The sequence below is a fragment of the Cheilinus undulatus genome, linkage group 19 (genome assembly GCF_018320785.1).
Source record: "Cheilinus undulatus linkage group 19, ASM1832078v1, whole genome shotgun sequence".
Taxonomy (NCBI): Eukaryota; Metazoa; Chordata; class Actinopteri; order Labriformes; family Labridae; genus Cheilinus; species Cheilinus undulatus.
Window position 1 is genome coordinate 28735327 of NC_054883.1, and position 23110 is coordinate 28758436.

At 41.5% G+C, this 23110-nt stretch overlaps 1 protein-coding gene across 2 annotated transcripts in view; it reads right to left on the reverse strand.

The window, feature by feature from the left end:
- Positions 1 to 3407: 3407 nt before the first annotated feature.
- The window catches only part of nrp1a (neuropilin 1a), a 93821-nt gene continuing 74118 nt past the window's right edge, over positions 3408 to 23110 (reverse strand). Inside the window, exons 10-18 of one of the 2 annotated variants that reach the window (XM_041814095.1) lie at positions 21080 to 21411; positions 17566 to 17710; positions 14417 to 14506; positions 13633 to 13683; positions 8407 to 8550; positions 8022 to 8299; positions 7819 to 7915; positions 7680 to 7733; positions 3408 to 6460 (exon numbers count right to left, since the gene is read on the reverse strand). In XM_041814095.1, the coding sequence (XP_041670029.1) occupies positions 6174 to 6460; positions 7680 to 7733; positions 7819 to 7915; positions 8022 to 8299; positions 8407 to 8550; positions 13633 to 13683; positions 14417 to 14506; positions 17566 to 17710; positions 21080 to 21411 (1478 nt within the window). In that variant the 3' untranslated portion in view covers positions 3408 to 6173. Of the gene's footprint in view, positions 6461 to 7679; positions 7734 to 7818; positions 7916 to 8021; positions 8300 to 8406; positions 8551 to 13632; positions 13684 to 14395; positions 14507 to 17565; positions 17711 to 21079; positions 21412 to 23110 lie in introns of both variants that reach the window. The other variant, XM_041814094.1, reaches the window with a different exon arrangement.

The following is a 23110-nucleotide window of genomic DNA, read 5'->3' on the forward strand; positions in this document are numbered from 1 at the left end:
ACACAGAAAGTGGGTCTCTCACAGTCCCAGGCTGAACTGCAGTGGTCCCCATAGATCTGGCGTACAGGACCACCAAAGAGTGGAAACTCCCTGATGCCTGTCAATCACCACCACAGCTGTAGGTGAATAACCCCACTCCAGTGTCTTAGTTCTTTTAAGACAAGGTAATGAAAGCCACGTCTGACAAAAAAAACAAAAAACAAAAACAAAATAAACTGTGCACAGTAAAAGGACTGTGGAATTGTTTTTCTTACTGCTACCACAAGGTTTAGGAGAGCTTGGGCTTCTTACTGGGTACTCACAACAAACAGAGGTTACTTCACTCAAGTTTGCTGACAGGAATGTTCTCCATCACCTGGCCCTTTGTGGCCATGAAACCATTTGCAACTGCCAACTATAACTTAATAGCTTTGCTTATGTAGTTAATTCAAGTGTAATCTCGGAGTGGTTCATGCAGTAGCTAAGGTGCATGATTGTCACAAGATTCATATAGTTTGCATTAGAACATTAAAGGGGAGTTTGATTCTCATGCATGTCAGCTGTTTTTGGTCAGTCTGTCTTTGTTCTACAGGATATGGACGTTTAAGAAAGCTGGACCTTCATAGGAGACACAAGGTGCAGGACAGACCCAGGATGAGCAACAGGGAAGCAGGTGATGGACTGCTGCTGACCTGACAGAGAAGAGATGGATCTCTTCTTATCAATAAATCAAAATCAGGATTCATATAAAAGGATAAAAAAAGCAGAAATAACTGCCTATTCAACATACTTTTGGAACAACTTCATTGTATTCAATATGCATTTTTATAAACCTATCTATTCATATTAGAGTTTCTGGCCATGCACTTGGAAAGTCAAGGCAGAGCCTTCTCCATAATTTATCCTTGTCTCTCTATGTAAAGGAAATGTATTTTTGCTAATTGCTCACTTTGAGATTCTGTTTCTGACATAAAATGTTGATGCGAATACTCTCTTAGAGTTTTGGTGCCGACAGAATCACAGCACAGCAGCACCACCGTGTGCCAAAACTAAGAAGTACATTACAGTCGAGCACAAGCATTATGTTTAGATTGTTACCAGTTTCAAGCCACGGTTTGGACATCCCTGGACAAGTCTAAAGCGGTAAAGCCTAATTTCACCTAATGACAGACAGGTGGGAAAAGAGCCAATGGATAAAATGTAAAAAGAGTTTCTTTCATTTATGTTCAGCAACCACCATCAGTGGCAGACTTACCATCTGGAAGATGGGTAAATGCTAGAATGGCTTCCCTTACTGGGCTGTCTAGGCCACTCAGAATGACTCATATTTCCATTTGTTAAAATAACATGAAAAAAGAAATGAAAAAAACTTCTAATAAAGTCCATTTGTGGTATTAACCAAAAGGAGGGGCAGAGTAAAATAAGAGGGAGATGAAGCACCTGTTGTCAACCTTTTGGAATATGCACTGTAACAGTGCACTGCTTTTTATATGTGTTTTGAGAAAATCATTGTATTATTGGCCATATCATTATAAAGTGGCCTTTAAAACGCTACATTTTTGGTAAAATTATACTTCTTGTGTGCTTGTGCTGAATGTTTCCCATATCAATGTATGGCCCCTGTCTTTCTCTGATTGAACTATATCCTTGCATACACAATACACTGTAGGGATTTTATTTTACATCATTTATGTGTTCTTTTTTTGGTAAATGATTACGCAACAGGCTGATTTCTAACTCAATTTTGTGTAAAACAGGGGAACTCCAACACTGTTTGTATACACTGCCCTTTAAAGAATTCTTCCCCTTGGATGTTTTACCCTTAATAAATCAGTCATGGCCAATATAATCTAGCTTTTATGACAAAAAACCTTATTGAAGAAAGATTTCCACAGAGGAATATCAGTGAAATAAAAATATGTAAGATAAAATAAGTGACTAAATAAAAATTCACCCCCTTTAAAGGGACTGACCTATTTTAACAGAGGTCCAGCCAATTTGTGTCAGTAGTCTTGTAATTAGTGAAATGGGGATCACCTGATTGCTGTGAATGTGTCTCAGGTGATTGTAGTATAAAGACACCTGTGTCTGGAAGGTCCAGTCACTGGTGAATCAGTATTCCTGGTTACCATTACACCATGAAGACAAAGGAACACTGCACAACTCAGAGAAAAGGTTACTGAAAAAAATACAAGTCAGGGGATGGAAACAAAAAATATGTGTAAATCTGCCTAGATCAGGCCATCCTCACAAACTGAGTGACTGTCCAAGAAGGAGATGAGTGACAGAGGCCACCAAGACACCTATGACTACTCTGGAGTTACATCTTCAGCAGCTGAGATGGGAGACCCTCTGCATACAACAACAGTCCTTGAAAAGTCTGAAAAAGTCTTGAATTGAACCAGAGAGGACTTAAATTTTAGCGGGGACTTATCTTTGTTTTCTAGTCCACCTTTTACAATTTTAATCTTCTCCCACAAAATGATGCTTAAATAGCCTATTCTCCATAATTCCGAAAAATTCAGTGTGCCAAATTTCCAGGAGGAGGACCCTGGACCCATCTCTTACTTTTACCTGACTCACTTTGAATAAATACACTCTGTACTGTTGTAAAACACTAGTCCAGTGCTCTAAAATCTGGGATAACAAGCATTTTTCTGCTTTCTAATTGTTAAACTGATTAGAATCAGCTCAGCACACCTGCTCAGCAGCTCTATATTGACAGAAAATAGGCATTAAATGTGCCAGAACTCAGCAAATTTGAGCGTTTATGACTAAAAAAAGTATTTTACCCTTTACCAGTTCATATTTTTAAAACAGTTGAGTAAATCGGATAATTCAGTCCTGGCCCGATGTACTGAGAAATTGCTCACCTCTCTTTTTTGACAGCTTACTGTGCAAATAAAGGTATAAATTTTTCTCAGTTCTTGCCTTTTGTTAATATTTAAATCAGGAACCCTGATATATGGAGGTGGAAATGTTCCCTGCTGTGGCCTTGTTCTTGACATATTTTACTGTGCGGTGCTGTTTTGGTCAGATTTTTTTGCTGTCACTTTTAGTATTAAAGAGCCAGAAGATGAAGTCTTGTATCGGTCCTCTTTATTAGAAGAAGGATTTCTTCTAATTGTAGTGTTATCAATAATTATCAGGAGGCATTGACTGTCTTTTGTTCTCCTGTCTTATAACATCACTTCGCGGGTTATCACTTACGTATCCTTACACCATTTTACTGCGTAAAATAGTGCCATCACATTATATTACACCAATGTGGGAATATGTAAAGCTTAGCTTAGCTCAGGTGACAAGTAATGCAAAAGTAATGTAACTTTTGCTCTGAGAAACTAAGTATTCATTACTACCCCAACACTGCTGGACACCCTTTCAGTGCATGACACGTTGAAATAATAATAAATGAAGTGCACTTATTAAGATGCCTTTTATTTGTTTCTTTGGAAAGCGATGTCTGTAAAACAAAGACTAGACAAAAGTTCTGGTTTACATCACTGTCTTTCTGCTGTAGCGCTTACACACACAGACGTGGACGGACAGAACAGATGTAGCTTCAGAAAGCTGATGGTGAGGCTGCTGGTGAACCTTTACAGCACGGCTGTGATGACGATCCGATGGGGTTCGATTCAAAAAGAAAAGTTTTGGATTCTGGATCACAACACAAATATTCACTTTTCTTTTTAAGGCTTTGCTGTTTATTCATTTTTTCCTACAACAGCAAATTACAGAAGCAGTATTGAAAATAAAAGTCTTATTTTCTTGTCCTTTGTAAAAAACAGAACAAAATCTGCACAAAATCGGAATGACAGTACAAAACGAAGCGTTAATATGCCATGTAAATGTGTCAGGGAGGGACATAACTGTTGGAAAATCTATTTGCCTTTTTCAATAATGAAAACATCTCAATATTTTTACATTTCAGAATTATATCACATAATCTGAAACTTTATATATATGTATAAAAAAGATGAAAGAAATGAACACGTGTTTTTATGTTTTTGACTTTCTTCTGTTTTTTTGCAAATGAACGCTATAAACACATAAACCTCTTAAATATATTTATCAGTGCAACATTGTTTCTCTTGAGTCCACGCTACAGTATCCTTTTTCTCTAGTTTTAGCAGACGGTGCTGGAGCTACAGTCCTCTACAGCTGAGAGCGTGGCAGACAGTTCGGTGTAGAGGTCGAGAGGTTGGATCTGAACTGAACAAAGCTGAGGATGCGTTCACCACGGCACAACGTACAAAGCACACGGATGTAAAAAAAACAAGTCACCCCTCTCAGGATCCAGTTTTTGATTGTTTGATTGCGGAGCGGAAGAACCTCTCAGATCCGGCCCCGTGGGTTCTTGTGTCCTGATACTGTCAGTCTCACACAAACAGTTCCTTCCCTTTGTAGGTTAACTGTGGGATTGTCCGATACATCCATCTGCAAACAAGAGTCTCACTAGAGATTTAAAGAGTTCACATTGAAGTGACATGTGCACTTCTTTTGAGCTTATAAAGAGATAGAAAACACACTGTAAGACAATGCTCCTCTATCTTCCCCTCTCTTTGAGGTTTGACAGAGTAAGTCTTTTCTGAGTCAAGCATCATGGGTAAACTGTGGGTTTTCTTGCCTTTGAATGTTGCTGAGAGCCCCCGGTGAACCAGAAAGGGGGCGACCATCCTTTGGTAAAGCCACAGAGGGGAGGCCAGGTGACCTGATTCAGGTGACGCCCCTCGATCCCTCGCTGTACCACCGTCCCGTCTGAATGACATCAGCTCTGACATCACAACGTTATGGCTGCTACACGTGAAACACGTAAAACTCTTTGCGGCCCTCCAAGAGGCCTTAAGCTACAATACAGCATGTGAACAATACAAACTGGGCTTTTTTTCAAAGAGACAAATGTGTCTGACTAAAGTAATGATAGCACCATTCTTCAGTTTAACCCTCGTCTTTTTAAAACAAGGAGATCGGTAACAAAGTGCATTCAAGCTGCATTGTCCAGAGAGCACTTCTTCAGTGAACAATCCACAGTGACGTTAGGAGGTGACACGCTAAAGCAGAGCAATGGTGATTGTTGGTTTTTTGGTATGCTGGCAGGTATTTTCTGTTAACCACCTCCTCTGCCGTGTTTGAAGCTACATGGAAATATTCAGATGACCAGCTTAATGCAGAGCGAATAATGAAATCAGTTAAAGAAGTTCAACTGCTTTTTGTTCTTATGATTCATTTGATGGCTTGAATGCACATTGAAAGTCGCTGTAATACCACAAAAAGCTAACTCGTCGGAGCAAAGAAACCTAGAAATCAAAAACCGTAACACTGCACCTTCCACGAAACAGTCAGAAGATTGTATTTACACACACACAAACCCATGAAAAAAGGGATACTGCAGCTTTTTTCCTTTTTACTTTCTTTAAAAAGGGCAATAAAATATATTAAAACTTATTTACAGTGTGTGGTTTTTGGACAGAAAACAACAACAACAAACAAAACAAAGCGCTGTGGTAGATTGTTATCCTGATTTGCAGATATTTATAATGTGCCCCTGTTTCCTGTCATAACTTAAGCCATGTACAGTAAAAAACACCCGGATCAACAGAAATGTACTAAAGGCACTGTCAGAACCATACATTGCCATGAATGGGACCCTCACTTTAGCATGAAAGGGGTCTAAGGGGAAATGGGCACACCCTGTATGCCTCACCATGGGGCAAATCTACAGCTTTGCCAGATATGGTTCATTTAAGATTTTGATACGTCTCTTTCTAAGTTGAAAATAAACAACCTTCATGAACTGATTATAATTAAAAAAAGATTTCTTTCTCAGAAATGATAAATACTTTAAACATTATTAATAAATTGGTCTCAACACCAGCATCCGATTGTAAAAATGAATGAAAATCAAAATAGAAAATTAAAATATCATCTGAATCATCTGTACATATTTTTTCCTGTAGTTTATTTGTACACAGTGTCCCCTACTGGTAGGTTCTTTTTACTGCAGCTCCTGAGAAAAGCATGGGTCAGTCCAAACCTCCCATTGGTTCCTGAACCTGTCCCTCATCCTGTGAGTTGAGGGTAGTGGCAGTCCTTTGAGCCTGCCTCCTCGCCGAGAGGATATGCCTACAGCCAGTCTCGTGTGCACTCTTTGAGCGCCGCACATTACACAGTCACATGATTCTCTCTGTCCCAGCTCACGCCTCTGAGTATGAGCTCTGTACATTGAGTTTGTCCTTCTTTAACTTCACCCCGTCCACAAGTTCAAAGTTATAGTTCTCCAGGGCTGATAAGTTCCTGTCTGACATGCCTCCGTGTGAGCAGGCACAGTACAAGACCACGCCGCAGATGGCGCCCAGGAAGACCCCGAGGGCCGACATGGCGATGATGGTGATGAGGATCGGGTCAAGTGTTTTCAGCATGTTGCCCGCTCCGCTGATCTGGTTGGTTTCCACAAAGTCTGGATACTCAGTGATGTCCTCAACTGGAAAAGAGACAGAAGAAGAAGAGGGGAGTCAGATGTGGTTCAATGTGGAGTGTGAAAGAAAGTAAGAGACACTCAAATTCATCAGGAATGGTTCTACAGGCGTCCGAGATTCTCAAAGTTTGGTGGACCAATTCATAAATTTAAAAAATGAAAAAATAAGCTGTTGCACCTTAGTAAATCACTATAACGTGTTTTCTTCTAATTATCTATTTAAATAGATAAATGTTTTATTAAAATATGGGCATTCTCTTGTAGTTTCTAAGTACATATTCATTCTTTTTCCCTAATTCCCAAGGTCTTGTATTCATTGAGGCACTTCTAACAATCAAATCAAAGACTTTTAAGACCTCAAAAGAAAAAGATGAATATGTGCACTGCATGGCATCAGTGCTTTTCAGCTTTAATGTAGGCTCAACAGTTTTTTATTCCCATTGTCCCGAATTTAAAAGATGTTTAGGTCACCTCATAATTAGTGTTTGCCCTGTCAAATTTATTTTTCTTCCTAGACCAAATTTGACATTTTCTGTCTTCCTGTCCAGGGATCATATTAGCTTTATAACTAACCCTAGTTCAACAGTTGTATGAAGATGAGTTAAGTTACTCTGATTTTTTTTTTTAATTTAATGTACACAGAGACTCACCTACACGGCGTTAAGCATGTAGAAATAGTATTAAAAAAAAAAAAAAGGCAGACTGGTGTGATTTACAGCATCCAGAGATATTCATAGCAAACATTAATGTCATATATATAAAGAAAACTCACAAGATAAATCCTTTCTGTTAATATTTCTGGATAGGATGATTCACAAAATGCAGATATTGTTTCAGTTTAGACTTCATGTGACCTGGTATACGTCTTCAGTATTAGAATGGAGCCAAAGTGGCCTGGTCCATGTTCTAAATGCTGTGTCTTTACATGCCTTACACAAGTTTAATGACGTGAGTCTCTGTACAGGACCAACACAGAGTGGAAACTCCCTGATGCCCATCAACCACTGCCAAAGAATTGGACCTTGATCTTAATATTAATAGAACACTGCATTATCTGAGGGTTCAAGTATTGGATATGAAATGGGGTGCTAACACAGGCCACCTATAGGTAGAATTCAGTGGTCACAGGTCGCTAGACCACAGTTAGGTTGATCCCTGAAGCGTCCCTAAAAAGGTTCCCCAATATGCATGCTGCTAAGTAGGTGCTCTGTGTTAAATAACTTACGGATGTCATTGAGACGATCCTCTGGTAGCACTGGCTCAGTGGGTTCATCAGGGTCTGTTCAAAAAGAAATTTTAATTATATCCAACACCGACAGAAAGCATACAGTATCCTTAAAATCCAGAACTGTCTGCAGCCTCACCTTTACAGTCTGTCATGCTGAGTCCATTGAGAACCTTAATGTCATCCACAGCGATGTCTCCCCAGCTCTTTCCATCAACCACACCTTCGATCACCACCTTTAAAGAAGCAGACAGTGACTTTTAGGCCACCTTTTCTTCAGTTCGTCACTGGAAAGAGCACAGATAAGAGCTCCATGGCCAAATGTCACAAAGCAAACATTACCTGATAGGGTTTGTTGTTTCGTGGCACAAGGACACGACCTTCCCTCCAGCGGTTTCCTTGGTGACCACTTAAAGTCCACAGCAGGATGTCAGCTGGACCATCTACTGTCTGTTTGCGCTGTTTGATGTGCAAAGTGCCAATGTGTGAGCCGAACATGTGGTACCAAAAAGAAACACACAGGTCTGAGTCTGGGGAGCTGACCACAGGGCTGACCAGTCGAGCCACCTCAGTCTCTTGGGGTTCTGTCGCAAGGGTATAGATGAAGTTCCCCGATCCACCTATTGGGGAGAAAAGCTTCATCACTGACAGACAAAAACTCAAACAGAACTGTATGTCTTTGAGGTATGGCGTAGCTCATTTGTTTAATTCTCAGTGGTGGCCTTACCTGTGTGGTCCATGTTGGGTCCAGTGTTGAGGGTGGGGGTGCCACTGGACTGGATCTGCCACCTCGAGCCGGTGTCTTCTGATGTCCAGCTGCAGTAGGATGGGTCATTGGCCCAGCCAAAGTCACAGGCAAACCACAGAAAAGCTGCAAAGTCATGGAAAAACAGGTTAAGATTTAGTGTCAAAGCAATAAAATTCTCCTAATCACCAGGCCCGCCCAGAGGAATGGCTGGGCCTCTGAAAAACCCCAGAGAATGGGCCCCATGCATGTTTAATCAGTAGCATTAATGCTAGTGTCCTGGCTAACAGTTACTTAATTCATGAGCCTTTTGTCACGTTTCTTTTTTATCCATTTTAGACATTTTTTTACCACTTTTTACCACATCCTTTTGAAACATTTTCCTATTTTTGCCAGGTTTTGTGTTTTATGCCCATTTTTGCCCCCTTTCACACATTTTTACCAGTTTTTTTTGCTGCTTTTTGCCCATATTTGCCTTTTTTTCCTTTCGCTTTTATTTGCTAACCGCCCCCATTTTGCTCCTGCCTTTTGGCTCAGATGTCTCTTTTTGGCCCATTCTTGCCACTTTTCACCCATTTTTGTACTGCTTTTGCCACTTTTTTGTTCATTTTTGTCCCCTTTTCAACATCTTAATGCCACTTTCACCCATTAATGCAACTTTTAGCCACTTTTGCAATTTCTTCTTACAATTTTGTCCCCAATGGTGCCACTTGTTGTCCACTTTTTCTACTTTTAATCTGTTCTGCCCTTTTTCACCCATTCTTGTAGCTTTTTTTAACCACTTTTTGACACTGCAATATTTCTTTGCTTTTTTTCGCCACCTTTTGCCATTTTTGCAATTATTCACCCATTTTCACAACTCTTTTCCAGTTTTGCAAATTTTTGCCCATATTTGCCACTGTTTTGTTGCTTTTTGCCATTTTTGCATTTTTGTTTTATGCCACTTTTCTCTCATTTATGCCACTTTTAGAACTACTTTTTACACCAATTTCTTCCATTTATGCCACCTTTTACTCTTTTTCCCTTTAACCCATATATGCTTATTTTTCACTATTGTCACATATTTTTTGCCCCTTTTTACCTAATTTTTGGTCTCTTTTTCACAAGTTTTTCATTGTTTTTAAACAATTTTGCACTTAATGCATCTTGACATTTGTGCACATTATGGCCCAGCCTTAAAGTCTGATATAACTTTCCTAATTCCTTAGTTCAGAGTGCTCATCCACATTGTTTACATTGCTAATTCTGTTTTAAGAAATTAAAAAATGCTGTATTGTACTACAGCATTAATAAAGGAAATTCCTTTTTTTGTTGCTTTAATATGAGTGGTATTTATTCGGGATATAAAGTAATTATGGTTATCAAAGCCTAGCTTTAAAATGAATCATACTTTTTCTGCCCTATATGGGCTTCAGTTTGGCTGGGCCCCAGAAAGCGCTCCTCATTATCCCCCCTTATTGGCAGCCTTGCTAATCATAACAGAAGAAAATGCTGAGATCTCCATCTTTAACTGAACAATTATCCACAGGCCTGTCGTTATTATGTCTTCAGGCTACTCTTTGTAACTTGCTTTGATCAAAATCAAGCACTAGAGGGCAGCAAAGCACTGTGGGATGTTAACTTAGCTGCCAGAGGAAAAAAAACGGCAAACTAAAGCGGGAGCAACAGACGTGGGGTTATGTCTCAGAAAAGACCTCATGTTGACTTTATATCTCAGCTGCAGTAATGATCTGCTTTAATGAACATCACAGGGTATATAAAGAGATATAGAGTGACAGTAAGGACAGGCACAGCACAAAGAGAGGGGCAGAGGGAGAGGAAGCTGGAATCTGAACATGGCGCCTGTTCATAAAGCAATGTTCATAGCAACCTGAAGAGAACTCAGGATTTTAATGAGAGCTTGAGGTTTTGACGACAGCTATGGTAACAGTGCAACAACGTGATCCCCCATGGATACACACAGCGCCTCAGTAGAGGCAAGAAAGTGTGTGGGAGCTCAGGCTTTAGTGTTTTTCAAATTGGATAAAGGGAGACTTCCAAGGAACACAAAGGAGTAAGATGTTTGGGATGTTAGCCATGGCCTTAAACTCCAGTGTGAGATGCCTTTTGAGATACAATGCGGCAGCTCTCCAAATGTCTGAATATACGAGCCAATATTCCCTTTAATAAAGGGAAGATTTTAACTGGCTTCTGCAGGCAAAGCCTCTATGTAACCATTAAACACAAAGGATGGAATTCCCATGTGGAGCCACAATTCAGGCACCAAGCCACTGTTTTTACGTTGAGACATCCCATTTCCAATTAAAAGGCTTTGGGTTTTTATTTTCCATTCTTTGACTGAGGCTACTGACAAGTTCTGGAGCAGCCACATGACTCACACGGTCATCTGATGAAAAGAGAAGTGACTCTCTCTTTTTTCATGAATGCAAATGGAAAATAACATCCTCTGAGATTAGAGTGTGCAGAGCAAACACTCTTACTCCGACAAATACACAGAACTGATAAGCATGCTCAGTTTGAGGCTCTTGAAATGAAAAGTCACACAGATAAGTGTTTACCCACAGATGTTTAGTTTTACGCAAATATGCAAACACACACCTGCACCTCAGCTCTCATTTATGATAATAGCTGGTGCCCCTGCAGACTGCAGACAGACCACAGAGCCAGCTGATGGAGTGAAGGGGGCTGGGTGGGGCCTATGGCCCATTAGCCAAGGTCAGTCTGGGGCAGAGCCTCTCAGCTGGCTGCTGCCTCATCAACCTGCAGCAGGAGACAGCGCTACATACGTGTCTCTCTGTGCGTGTGTGACCCCAAAGCACACCTCATTTCCTGTGGTCATTTGCATTTTTGCTTCTTTGTTTTTGTGTTTAGTGTGTATGTAGCGTGTGTGTGTGCTGGCCCAGTGATTAGTGATTATGCTGAGGAGGCAGCAACAGAGCACCAGTGCTAATCATCAGCCAGCCCTGCATCACACAACCTCCCTCACCCTGTCAGTGGGAGCCTCTCAGGGCCATATCATCAGCTTTAATAACAGACACACATCAGAGGAGAGAGGCCGCCTTAAGCAGGCAATCATTAGCGAAGTACGCTTCTTCATAAAACTATGGAAATAAATTCATAAAAACCTTGAGTAGATGCATAAATACACTCCTTCATAAATTCTACCATGTAATGTTTAAAGTCTGCCTATTTGCAATTCTTTTAAAAGCAGGCAGATAGGCATGAACCTGCCTCTGATACTGAACAATAATTCCTAATCCACCAGCTAGCTCTAAGGTCCTGCTCTAATGGGAGAGGGACATAAAAACACAAGAAGGCTTTTCAACGCATGTAAAATTAATGTACACCCCAGGGATGTGTCGTATTTTAATTTTTCTAAGGAATTACACTCCAAGGAATTATCAAAACCATACAAAATATACTTTATATTAATATTGGGCAAGACCGGATCAACTGAAATAGTGGGGCACTGAGGATCTTTGAGTGGCAGGAGCGAAAAATAAAACAAGAAAGGCACCTGCTGTATGATGTGGAGCACCAGTGCATGGAACGTTATCATACAGCTGTACTAATTTAGTTAGACATCCTGGTTCAGATTTTAAAAAACAATCTGATTTTACCTTCCACACATCTGTAAAAGCAGCTGAGGAATAATGAATTATTTAACCATTAATTTCACAAAGACACACAAATGAGGATGTCAGTAAAAATCAACTTCATTGCACTTCATTGCATTTGCTCCACTGCTGCAGATGTACCCTATAAAGGCCACGATACCACATTCTAAGAGGCACCAGAGAGGGCACAATATCAACTTTTGCTCACTTGGAGAGCACCATTGAAGGTACATTGTCAAATATTGCCCGCTTACTACGCAAACTAGAGAGCACCTTGTCAAGTTTTGCCCTCTTGGAGAGGACCCTTGAAGATACATTTTAAAATTTTGCCCACTTACAGAGCACACTAAAAGGCATTTTGTCAAATATTGCCCACTTAAAGAGCACCCTACGAGGCACCCTGTTAAGTTTCACTCACTTGGAAGGTACCCTAGAAAGCACCTTGTCAAGTTTTGCTTCCTTGAGGGGATTTTAGAGGGCACTGTGTCGGTTTTCTAAAGTGCAAATTGTGAAGTTTTGCTCACTTGGAGAGCACACTAAAAGGACCATTGTCATGTTTTGTCCACTTAAAGGGAACCCATGACAGCACAAATTTTGTCCACTTGGATGGCACACCAGAGAGCAGCTTTTGAAGTTTTGTGAGCTTGGAGAGCACCCTAGCAGACACATTTTCCCACTAACAGGCCAAAAGGGCACATTTTGTCCACTTGGAAGACACCCTAGAAGGTACATTGTCAAATTTTGCCAACTTGGATGGCATCCTACAGGGCACCTTGTTGAGTTTTGTCCACTAAAAGGGAACCCTAAAGGTCACTTTGTCAAATTTTGCCAACTTGGATGGCCCCCTTGAGAGTATCTTGTCAAGCCATGCCCACTTGGAGAGCATCCTAGAATGCACATTGTCAAGTTTTTCCCACTTACATAATCAAGTGGAAACCTTGTCAAAGTCGGTCCACTTAAAGGGAACCCTAGAGGGCACTTGTCAAATTTTGCCCACTTACAGGGCAACCTAAAGGGCGTCTAGCCAAGGTTTGCCAACTTACAGGGTAACCTAGGGGGCACCTTGTCAAGTTTTGTCCACTTTAAGGAAATCTCAGAGGGTACTCTGTCAAATTTTGCCCACTTGGAGAGCATCCTAAATGAGCATTTGCACTCTAGAAGGCACACTGTCAAATTTGGCCCACTTACAGGGCAACCTAGAGGGCACTCTGTGAAGTTTTGCCCATTGGAAGGCACCTTAGAGGGCTCTTTGTCAAATTGAAATCATTTTGAGGTCACATTAGAGGGCATTTTGTAATTTTTTTCCACCTAAAGAAAACCCTAGAGGGCACTTTGTCAAATTTTGTCCACAAAGAAGGCACCAAAAAGGGGACTGTATTTAAAATTTCCAGAGCCCCCTTAAGAGAATTATAAAAAAAGACCACTTGGAGGGCATCCTAGAGAGCCTCTTCTGTCTCAGACCACCAGTCAAGTTTAAATCAGTGAAAGACATGTTAAAATTACTTAAACATCCATATTGATCCATTTGAAACATACTAAGAAAAAAAAAAAGACAATTACTGTGATATGAAAAAATTCAGTTTATGCTCACCTGGGATGTTATCCACTTCAGTTGTAGTGGTCACTGGCATAATGGTACCACCTATCACAACATTAACACATTAGCAGGGTTAGCCTAGCATTACAAGAGACTCATAAAAGTTCATTGCATTTTTTCCACATCTCAGTGTTTCCATGCTTAGCTACATTAAGCTAAAAAAAGCTGTCTTGATCTTTCTTTTATAACTGCCTTGTCTCCATTCTACTTAGCACTTATATAATGCTTTCTAAACACGTGACAGAGACGGTGCCATGCTCATCATTGGAGACTGCTGGTTAATGGAAAGTGCAGGCAGCAGTGCAGCTTGAGGGAGTTACTGGGTTAGTGGGAAATGAGGCCAAGAGGAGAGAGAAAAAGGTGCAGGTGTGAGATAAAAGGACTGAGCGAGAGAGAGAGAGGAAGAACTGATTGTAGGTAGGAGCAGTTTTGTGCACATTAGAAGATCTTTCGAGCAACAATCCTCTTGTGAGCGTGCAGAGGTGGAGGTAAGAGGAGATGGACCAAGGAAAGAGGTGGGCACTACAGGTGCAGCTAATTAGGGCCTTGTTCGTGCCAGCAGGCATGTGTGTGCATGCATATGTGCTTGCAAGTGTGCAGAATCGATGGCGAATCCGCCGTAGTAACAAATCTAACTGCTACAGTGAGCGACAAGAGCTGGGAAAGCTGAGCAGATTGAGCGTGAGCTGCAGCAGAAGGAAAGGCGAGAGGGGGAGAAGGGGGTTTGTTTGCAGTCTCATGAGGGCGATGTTAGCACCTGTCACATCGTAGTCATCACCTGTGCCGCTGTGGCAGCTCGCCTGGTCGTCGTCGCACTCGTCTGATGGAGTGGTGCTGGGTGCAACTGTGGTAGGCGGAAGGGTAGGAGCTGTAAAGGTAAAATAGAAGAGATCATAAAGTTAAGCAAACTGAAAAGAAGTAATGAAGTTCCTACACAGGGAGAGCACTGGCTAATGCGTTCACTAATCTGACATTATAAGGACACCTTTGAGTGCATTGTGCTGGCAGCAGGCCTGCTAACAGAATTGGCTGAAAAACCCAGTGAATGGCCCCTCTCCAGTTGTGATTGATTGATGATTTCAATGCATGTGTGTTAGATGAGTGGTATTGGTGCTAGCATCCTGGCTAACAGTTACCTAATTATGGATCTGAAAGGTGTGTCAAGCTATTATTGGGTTCTGATGTTCAAATTATTCATTAGTGCCCTTTCATCAATGTGTCTGGCTTTTTGGCCACATTTTTTCATAATGAATCAATTTCTTGCCACATTTAACCACATTTTTGCTACATTTAACCCTTTTCACTGCTTTAGCTGCCCATTTTCGCCCCTTTGTACCCACTTCTCAGAATTATTACCATCCATTTTTGCAACTTCAAGCCTTTTCTTAACACTGTAAACCCATTTAGCCATTTTTGGCCCATTCATGCTGCTTTAACCCTTTTCTGCAACTTTAAACCCATTTTTGCCACTTTTTAACCGCTTTTCAAATTTTGACCACCCATTACTGCCATTTCTGTAATTCCCTTCTCAAACCACATTTGCTGCTTTATTTCTTTTTTTGCGCATTTTAACCTCGTTTAGCCACTTTTAACCAATTTTGCCACTCTTTAACCACTTAAACCAATTATTTCTGCCAATTTTTGCCACTTATAATCTTTTTCTGCTACTTTAAACAAGTTTATACCACTTTTTATCTACTTTTCAACACCTTTACCACCCATTTTTTTTACTTTCAACCAATTTCTTGTCAGTGTCAGACATTTTTGCCACTCTTTAACAGCTTTTCACATATTTTACGAGCAAGTACTGCACTCTTTCCCTTTCTTAAACCATATATACTGCTTTCTCTTTTTTGCCTCTTTTGACCTAGATTAATAATCTGTTATCACAACTTAAAACCCATTTTTACCACTTTTTATCTGCATTTTACAATCTATACCACAAATTTTTGTCGCTTTCTGCCAATTTCTCACCTCTGTAAGTCATTTGTTTTGCCACTTTGAACCCATTTTTCCAAAAATGTTTTAGTCAGTATTCCAGTCCACATTGTTAACATCACCAATAAAAAGGCCATTCTGTTTTAAGAAAAGTGGTTTAAATTTTGAAAATGCTACATTGTACTGCAGCCTTGATAAATACAATTAATTTTTGTTGCTTTGATCGGAGTGTATATTATCAATGAAAAATCACAACTTAACTTTCATTGGACAATGATTTTGCTGACCTCCATGGGCCCCAAAATTGGCTGGGCCCTAGAAAGCTTTCCCCTTTATCCCCCAGTGCATTTATGTCGACCTTACATTTAGTGCATGGTCAACATGTTTAAATCACCCAGATGCAACATCATTTACTCTTTAAAACCTTACAAAAACAGTAGCTTTTCTCACAATTAAAGCTGCATTTTTTAAATGTTGACTTTCTTAAAAAGGTAAGAAACATGGAAATATATGTATGGAAGTGCTGTATGTTTTACCTACAACAACATATTGGGGTTTGAGATATTAACACTCCTGATATAAAGGTGTTGGTGTATAAATAGAGTTCAAGCTCAAGCTGTGGTGGCTGAAACTAATAGATGGAGAAGCAGTGAATGAGACTGGCTATAGGCAGGGCCCCTGGCTGCCACAGAGCCCTATCATTATGGTCCCGCTGCACTTGGATGTGGATATGGCCTTAGATCCACTCCACTCTCCGCTGCTGCACAGCCGTGCTGCGGTGTGTGCACATTTGTGTGTGTTTACAATGACTGAGTAATGAGCGGGCTTCCCCAGTGAGCAGGGAGGAAAAAGGAAGGAGGAGAGAGAGACGGACATAGACAGATAGGGGCAAACTGCCTGAACGATGTATGTGCGAGCCACTGCCCGCTCTCTCTCTCTCCCTCTGCTCGATGAAATATGAGTCAGATCAGCCCCTGTCAGATTCAGGGTGGGGAAGGTCAGGGATGGGGTCAGCACTGCGTCAGGGGAGCCTCTCACAGAAATGACGATTTAGCTTTCCTGCTACTCACACATGCTTCTCCCCAGTAGTGCAGGCACCTGTGCATGAACGTGCCTGTGTATACATGCCTGTAACCACATGTTTGGCAGGGCTATTGCGGTTGCTCTGTGTGTTTACGTCTGTGTGAGTTTGGCATTTACACTGAAAACAAGCATTATCTGACTAAAGCTCCCACTGGGAGACCATGAGGCTTACAACTGAATGGGCCTCCCTGAAATCCAATATGTAAATCCACTTAGGGCTACACACACTTATATTGCTGAGCTGGTTGTGCACTATATCAGCTTTAAGAGAAAGAGAGAGAGAAGGAAAATAGGGGGTAATTTTAAGGAAAGCAAAGTGAGTGCAGCCCTTTGAAAGACATGCAGAGGTTTGGAAAAGTGCGATGAGGGCTAGGCAGTGATGATCCTACTGGGCCAGGTGGGCTTTCATTTGATCCTCTCTACAAGTGGCTATCTATGGGGGCAGCTTTGATGTAACAGGGAGACAACTGTCCCTGGTATGGATAAAGAGCAGGAGCTAGACAGCTGTGAGATCAGCCCAGGGACGACTCACGCACATCTTTAAATAACCCATGCTACTTAGAGATCTGTCCTTAGCTTCTATGATAGATGGTTCAAATGTGAGCACATGCCCATTAATGAAGTAAGGCTGACCATCATTGTTAGGCAGATTGAGAGATATAAAAGCCTAATGATGTTGGAAAGTAGCGTCAACACTGAAAAATGTTTATTGCTGCAGTTCAGAGCCTTAGCACAGCTGGAAATGTCATCAGCATGGGAAAAAAAAAGGTTTTTAATCTGAAGAATGCCAACTGGTAGAGAAATCAGCACCACAGGTGGAAACATGATTGCCTTATTTTTACATTTTACACCAAGACTAGAGTGATACTAGAGGCTAGATTTTAATGGAAGCTCTAACTTGGGTACCTTCAATTTCACAGCCAAGCAGCTCAAGTCGAAGGCCCATCCCAGCAGGAGTGGCTCTCTCTGGGTATATCCTGATGAAACGTGTCAGCAGAGGCTCCACCGTCCTCAGCTCAGGAGTGTCGTAGTTGCTATTCCCTTCAAAGATCTGTTGGAAGAAGGGAAACGGGGACAAAGAAGAAAAAGTGAGAAAAAAAGTGGCTGATAATGTCACTACTGGGAAGAAGAAAAAGACCCTGAGGCAGACTTTTCCCTGCCATCTGAGGACCATAAGGAGGGTGGAGGGCTGGGTAGGTGTGGGGATGATGGGAAAGAACAGAGGATGACCAGCGCTCTCTCATCTTGCTGACATCTAAAGCACAGCTAAGGCAAGTTAGGAATGTGGCTGGTGGCAAAAACAGCATGGCACACACCTCTGTCAAAGGCAACTTTGGGTTCCTTTAACTTTGCGTCAGATCTTCTTCAAGTGAGAGGACAAATGAGGGAAAAGAGGAGGATGAGGGGTGTAAGAGAAGCAACCAAAGTAGGAGATAGAGGATTGATGGAAGTGGATTAATGGGTGTTATCATGTGAAGGAGCCTGGTGCAACTTAGATGCTGGAAACCTCTCAGGCGAGGGGAGAGAGGCGGCTAACTAGGACGGGGGGGGATATGGATCCTCTGTACTCCCGTCATAAATCAACCATCAGCCCATCTGGATCAGATTTATGCCCTGTCAGGGACGCTTGTAATTGGGGACGAGGCTGCTGCAGCTCTTCCTGGAGGTGTGTGTGGTTGTGTACATGCTCATATATAGTATATATATTCCTCGTGTGGAAGTGTGTGCATGCATAGAGCCAAGTGTTGGTCTTCTGTGCGTGCAGTGACACTTGCTGATAAATCTCAGGTCACTTCTCCATGTTCTTCTCTCTCATCATCATCTTTCCTCGCCTGTTTCCCTTTCCCCCTCCCCTTTTACTGGAGAGGTTTCACTATCCATTGAAAGGGTTGAACAGCGTGTCGGGGGGAATACAAAGCAGGAGGAGAGATGTGGGAAAAGGACTCAGAGAGACTTGCGATGCTTATCCTAATGTGATTCAAAGCACTGCTGAAATTGACTTGGAATGACTGCTTAATGACTCACTACTGCTAGGTGAATCGCTCTGGTGAAAATTAACTAAATGCATCATAATCGGAATCAACGTTCAAATGTATTTGAGAAGCATTTTTAGAGATGACTGTTCAAATTGTTTTCCACACTGCCGAAGGTAAAACCTAGCTTTCACTTTGTGTTAGGAATCAAACCATTACCAGACCTATTTCCTCAACCGAGCTTTGCCTGAACATGAAAAGGGAATTTAAATGTTCTCTGATTAGTGTTCTGCCCCCACATTTTCAGCAGATCTGAAAACATAACTCCAAATATGCATCCACTTAGCATTGTTTAAGGGTACTGCAGCATGGTATATAAATATCCAGTCCAAAATCCTTTCCTTGTTCCTACCACTACTCTTAATGTGCCATTGATTATTTTGTACAATTTGCAGATAAATAGGTTTCTGTATGGTCAGTGACCTAATTCAACACAGGTCCAGCCAATTATTCCTGGCTACCATTACACCATGAAGACAAAAGAACACTCCAGGCAACTCAGAGAAAAGGTTACTGAAAATCATAAGTTAGGGTAAGGATGCTAAAACTTCCAAGGCACTGAACACCCCCCGGAGTTCAGTTAATCCATCATCAAGAAACATGATGAAAATGGCACATGTGTCAATCTGAGAAAACTCATATCAAATCTGGGCTAGAGTTCACCAAAAGGCATGCCAGTGACTCCATGGTCAAGTGGGAGAGAGTTCTTTGGTCTGATGAGACCAAAGTGGTGCTTTTTGGCCATCAGACTAGATGCTATGTTTGGCAGTCACCAAATACTGCACATGTCCACAAAGTACAGTAGTGGCAGCGTCATGCTGTGGGGGTGCTTCCTGGCAGCCAGCCCTGGAGGGCTCGTAAAGGTGGAGGGTAAAAGGAATACAGCACAGTATATAGAAAAATCCCAGAGAGCAATCTTGTTCAATCTGCAAGGGAAATACGGCTTGGGAGATTTATTTTCCACCAAGATGATGACCAGTCTTATTTATATCCAGTCTGGGGACATTTGCCACATTAAAAAACTCTGTCTAAAACCCACTTTTGGTTCATCATTAAGTAGTATGTTGCTTTATTTTTCCTTGGACGGGGAGGGAATCATGCACCTCACTCTGCTTCTGATTAGCTATGTCTCAGTGTTTCCTTAGTTGCTCAGATAAGACTATTGTGCTGAGACAAACAACGGCAGAGTAGGGTGGGAAATACTTAGTAGTTCTCTTGGACATCTAGTAATGTGGATGGAGCGAGGGGACCTACCCTTGCTTCTCTCATAATTTTAGATTGATCCATACTACCTGAGGTCAAGCAGCAGTCATGAAACGTTTACTTGATGGGCTGCTAAAAAAAAAAGGTATACATTAAGGCCCCGTCCACAAGGAGACAAATTCAGGCGTATAAGCAAAAGTTTTTAGTCTTATTGGCATAACTACTTTTGAAACTGGGTCCCAGAGTGAACAAATCTGTAAACGTTTACTGTTTCGTCTCCATGTGGACAGCCAACCGCAACTTTTTGAAATGACTGCATCACACATAACATCGCACACTTACCAAAACAACTATGGCGGATTAAAGGGCTGTGCTCGTGCTGCAGAAGCTATTGAGCTTATTATCGCTTTTACAGCTAAATCTGATGCTCCTTTACCACCACCAAGAACAGCACCAGATGTTCTTCAATCTACCACAGAGAACAATCAGAAGGGAAACTAGGAGAAAGTTTGTGGCAGTTTTCTGTTATCTTCTTCTCTCTTTTGGTGCATTTCCGTGGCAGCGTTACAGCGCCAATTACAGGCTTGGCATATACACTACAGCATTTTCAGTGGAGCTGTGCTTATGCAGACGTTTCCTGAAACAATCCCGTATTTACGGAAAACTTTTTCAAAACGAAACAGAAATGTAACGTTTTCGTCTCTGTGTGGACGTCTCTGTATATCCACTTCTACACACTGCGGGTTTCCTTCTTAAAATGAAAAAAAACATAAAAAATTCTCCCTCTGTAAAGTGTCTCCCTTAAAGACATGAACTATTTTGACCAAAATAATTTTTGGAACCAGGCTGTTACCAGGTTGAACTGCAGTTTTTCACTTCTGAATTAGCTTCATCTTTCAAAACTGGAGGTTGCCACTTCGCCACACTCCACAGTACTTATGGCTGTGGCTAATTTTTCAGTTCCTTTCCCGAGGAGTTGGATACAACTACAATTCCAGAAGGTCATTTTTCGTATTTAACTGATAAAGCTTGTAAAGCACTTTGGAGCTGCTCTGTTTGAAGGGCCAAATGACAAATCCTCCATCTCTAGGAAGAGCAGAGAAGATTACAGCCTGCAAAACCCAGAGATTGGTCCAAAAATTTGGCCAAGAAAGGTGGTGGGATTGAAGGAATGCGACCCTCACCTTTGGCTTGTTCCCATTGGCGTCGTAGACCATCCTCCAGTCGGAGCCGTTGTTGCTGTAGCCGAGTCGAAACTTCTTCATGAACACTTTGTTCTCCCGGTGCTTCCCTCCCTGGATGATCAATCCCTTCACCAGTTTCTCATCTCCTAGATCCACCTGCAGCCACTCATTGGTGAAGGGCTGTGGCTGGGGCAGCAGGGTCCACCCTGTCCTGCTGGTTAACAGACGTGCGTTCTCTGGTACCCAGCTCCGGTCTGTGTGCGAGGATGCAGTGATCTGGTTGTCAGTGATTAAACCTGAAACCATGCCCAGCATGCCTGAGCAAGGGTACTCTGAAAGACAAAAGAGAAAGCAAACAGAGCTTAACTTTTTGATGCAAACTGATGAAAACCTGCAGAGATGATGGATGCATAGGCAACAAAAGATTTGATCAATATCTAAGGGCATGATGTTCAACATCATTTATCGTGCCACAAGCCTAGTTTAAGTTTCAGGTTCATATAGGGGAATACTGAAAGTCAAAGTGAGGAGGACAATTCCCCAAACTCCTTGTGATGTTTCTGTGATCTCTGCCTCTATTCTCTTTCTGTCTGCAGATCTCATGCATACTAATTCCTCTGCCTGAAGCGGTTGTCTCCAGGCAGCCAATTAAAACCCTCCTCTTGGTTGGTGCTTCCACGTCCTGCATTCTGGGAGCCCTTTTTCTTTTCATCTCCCTTATCCACCCCCTCCTCCCTCTGTAGACTAGAATATACTGACACACAAAAACAGATTCTCTGTGTTTTATCTGCTGCTGCACTCATCTACCTTCTGCTCCACAGCTGTCAACATCTGTGGGACTGAGTCTTTTAACACCTTGTTGTTTCCTGTCCGCATTTTTCAAACTTTCTTCTCAGGCTTTTGTTCTACTTCTCTGATCTTATCCCTTTCTAACTCTCTGTGGGTTTTTAGCATCTTTGGATATATTTTCAAAGAGGACTTTTATTTATTGTTTTTTTTTTCTTGATACCATCCCTTCCTATCTTAGGCTTAACAGGATAAGAACCTGTTGCCACAGCTTAGCATCATTTTCATGTATCAACATGATTTTTTTCTCAACGTTTTGGAAGCAACACTACAACCTGATGAGCATTTGTAAAACAAAAAAGTCTATCTTTATTAAATTAGTTGGACTGGTTTTACTAACTCGCCTCCTTTTGTATGCTAGCCAATTAAAAACTATAGCAAACAAACTCTTTGTATTACAGTCTGGCAGTTACCTCTGCTGTGCAGCCATACAGGCTACTCTGAACTCCTTCATGTTGTAATACCACAAGTGACACTGTCTACAATGTATTAGTGCAAATCTTCCTGTTTGTCTCCTCCCAACTTTTCTTAATCCCACGATACTGAGTCAGTGACCTGTGGTAAGCAACAACATATTTACTGGCTCCCACGAAAGGACAAATCCTGTCATTGTTACATCTTCTTTGTCTGTATGGGACAAAGTGTGCTCTGTACTGCTGCAAGACTCACGCAGGGATGGAGTCAATAGCATGACAGGATCTGAGAAAAGTGAAGGAAGACTTTTAGAGTAAGGCTTCATTCAGATTTATCTTATTTTGTTTGGTTGAAGCCTTTTTGACGTATTCCTGACTTTTCAAACAACATACTTCGCTTTTCTTAGATAGGAGTAAGGGGCCCTAAGGAAACAAGGTTGGGAACCATTGCTATAGACTGATCACTAAGCTTCCATTTATCTCCAAAACACAATATCTTTGTTAAATTTAAATCCGGTTTCTGTCAAAAGTACAGTTCTGAAAAGCTCTCCTAGTTTCTAATGATATTCTAATGTGGACAGTCAAAGGGGAATTTTCCATCTTGGTTCTATTAGATTGTCATACATTACTGACCATTTAGCGGAGTAGGTGGCATAAAAAAAAAGGATGGATGAATGGGGGCAAAAAGGCAAATTTAAGTGCAGGTCATGTGTGAAAGGACTTAAGCCAGCAAAATCTATTGTCCTACCCTGGAGTTCAAGCAATCGGACCT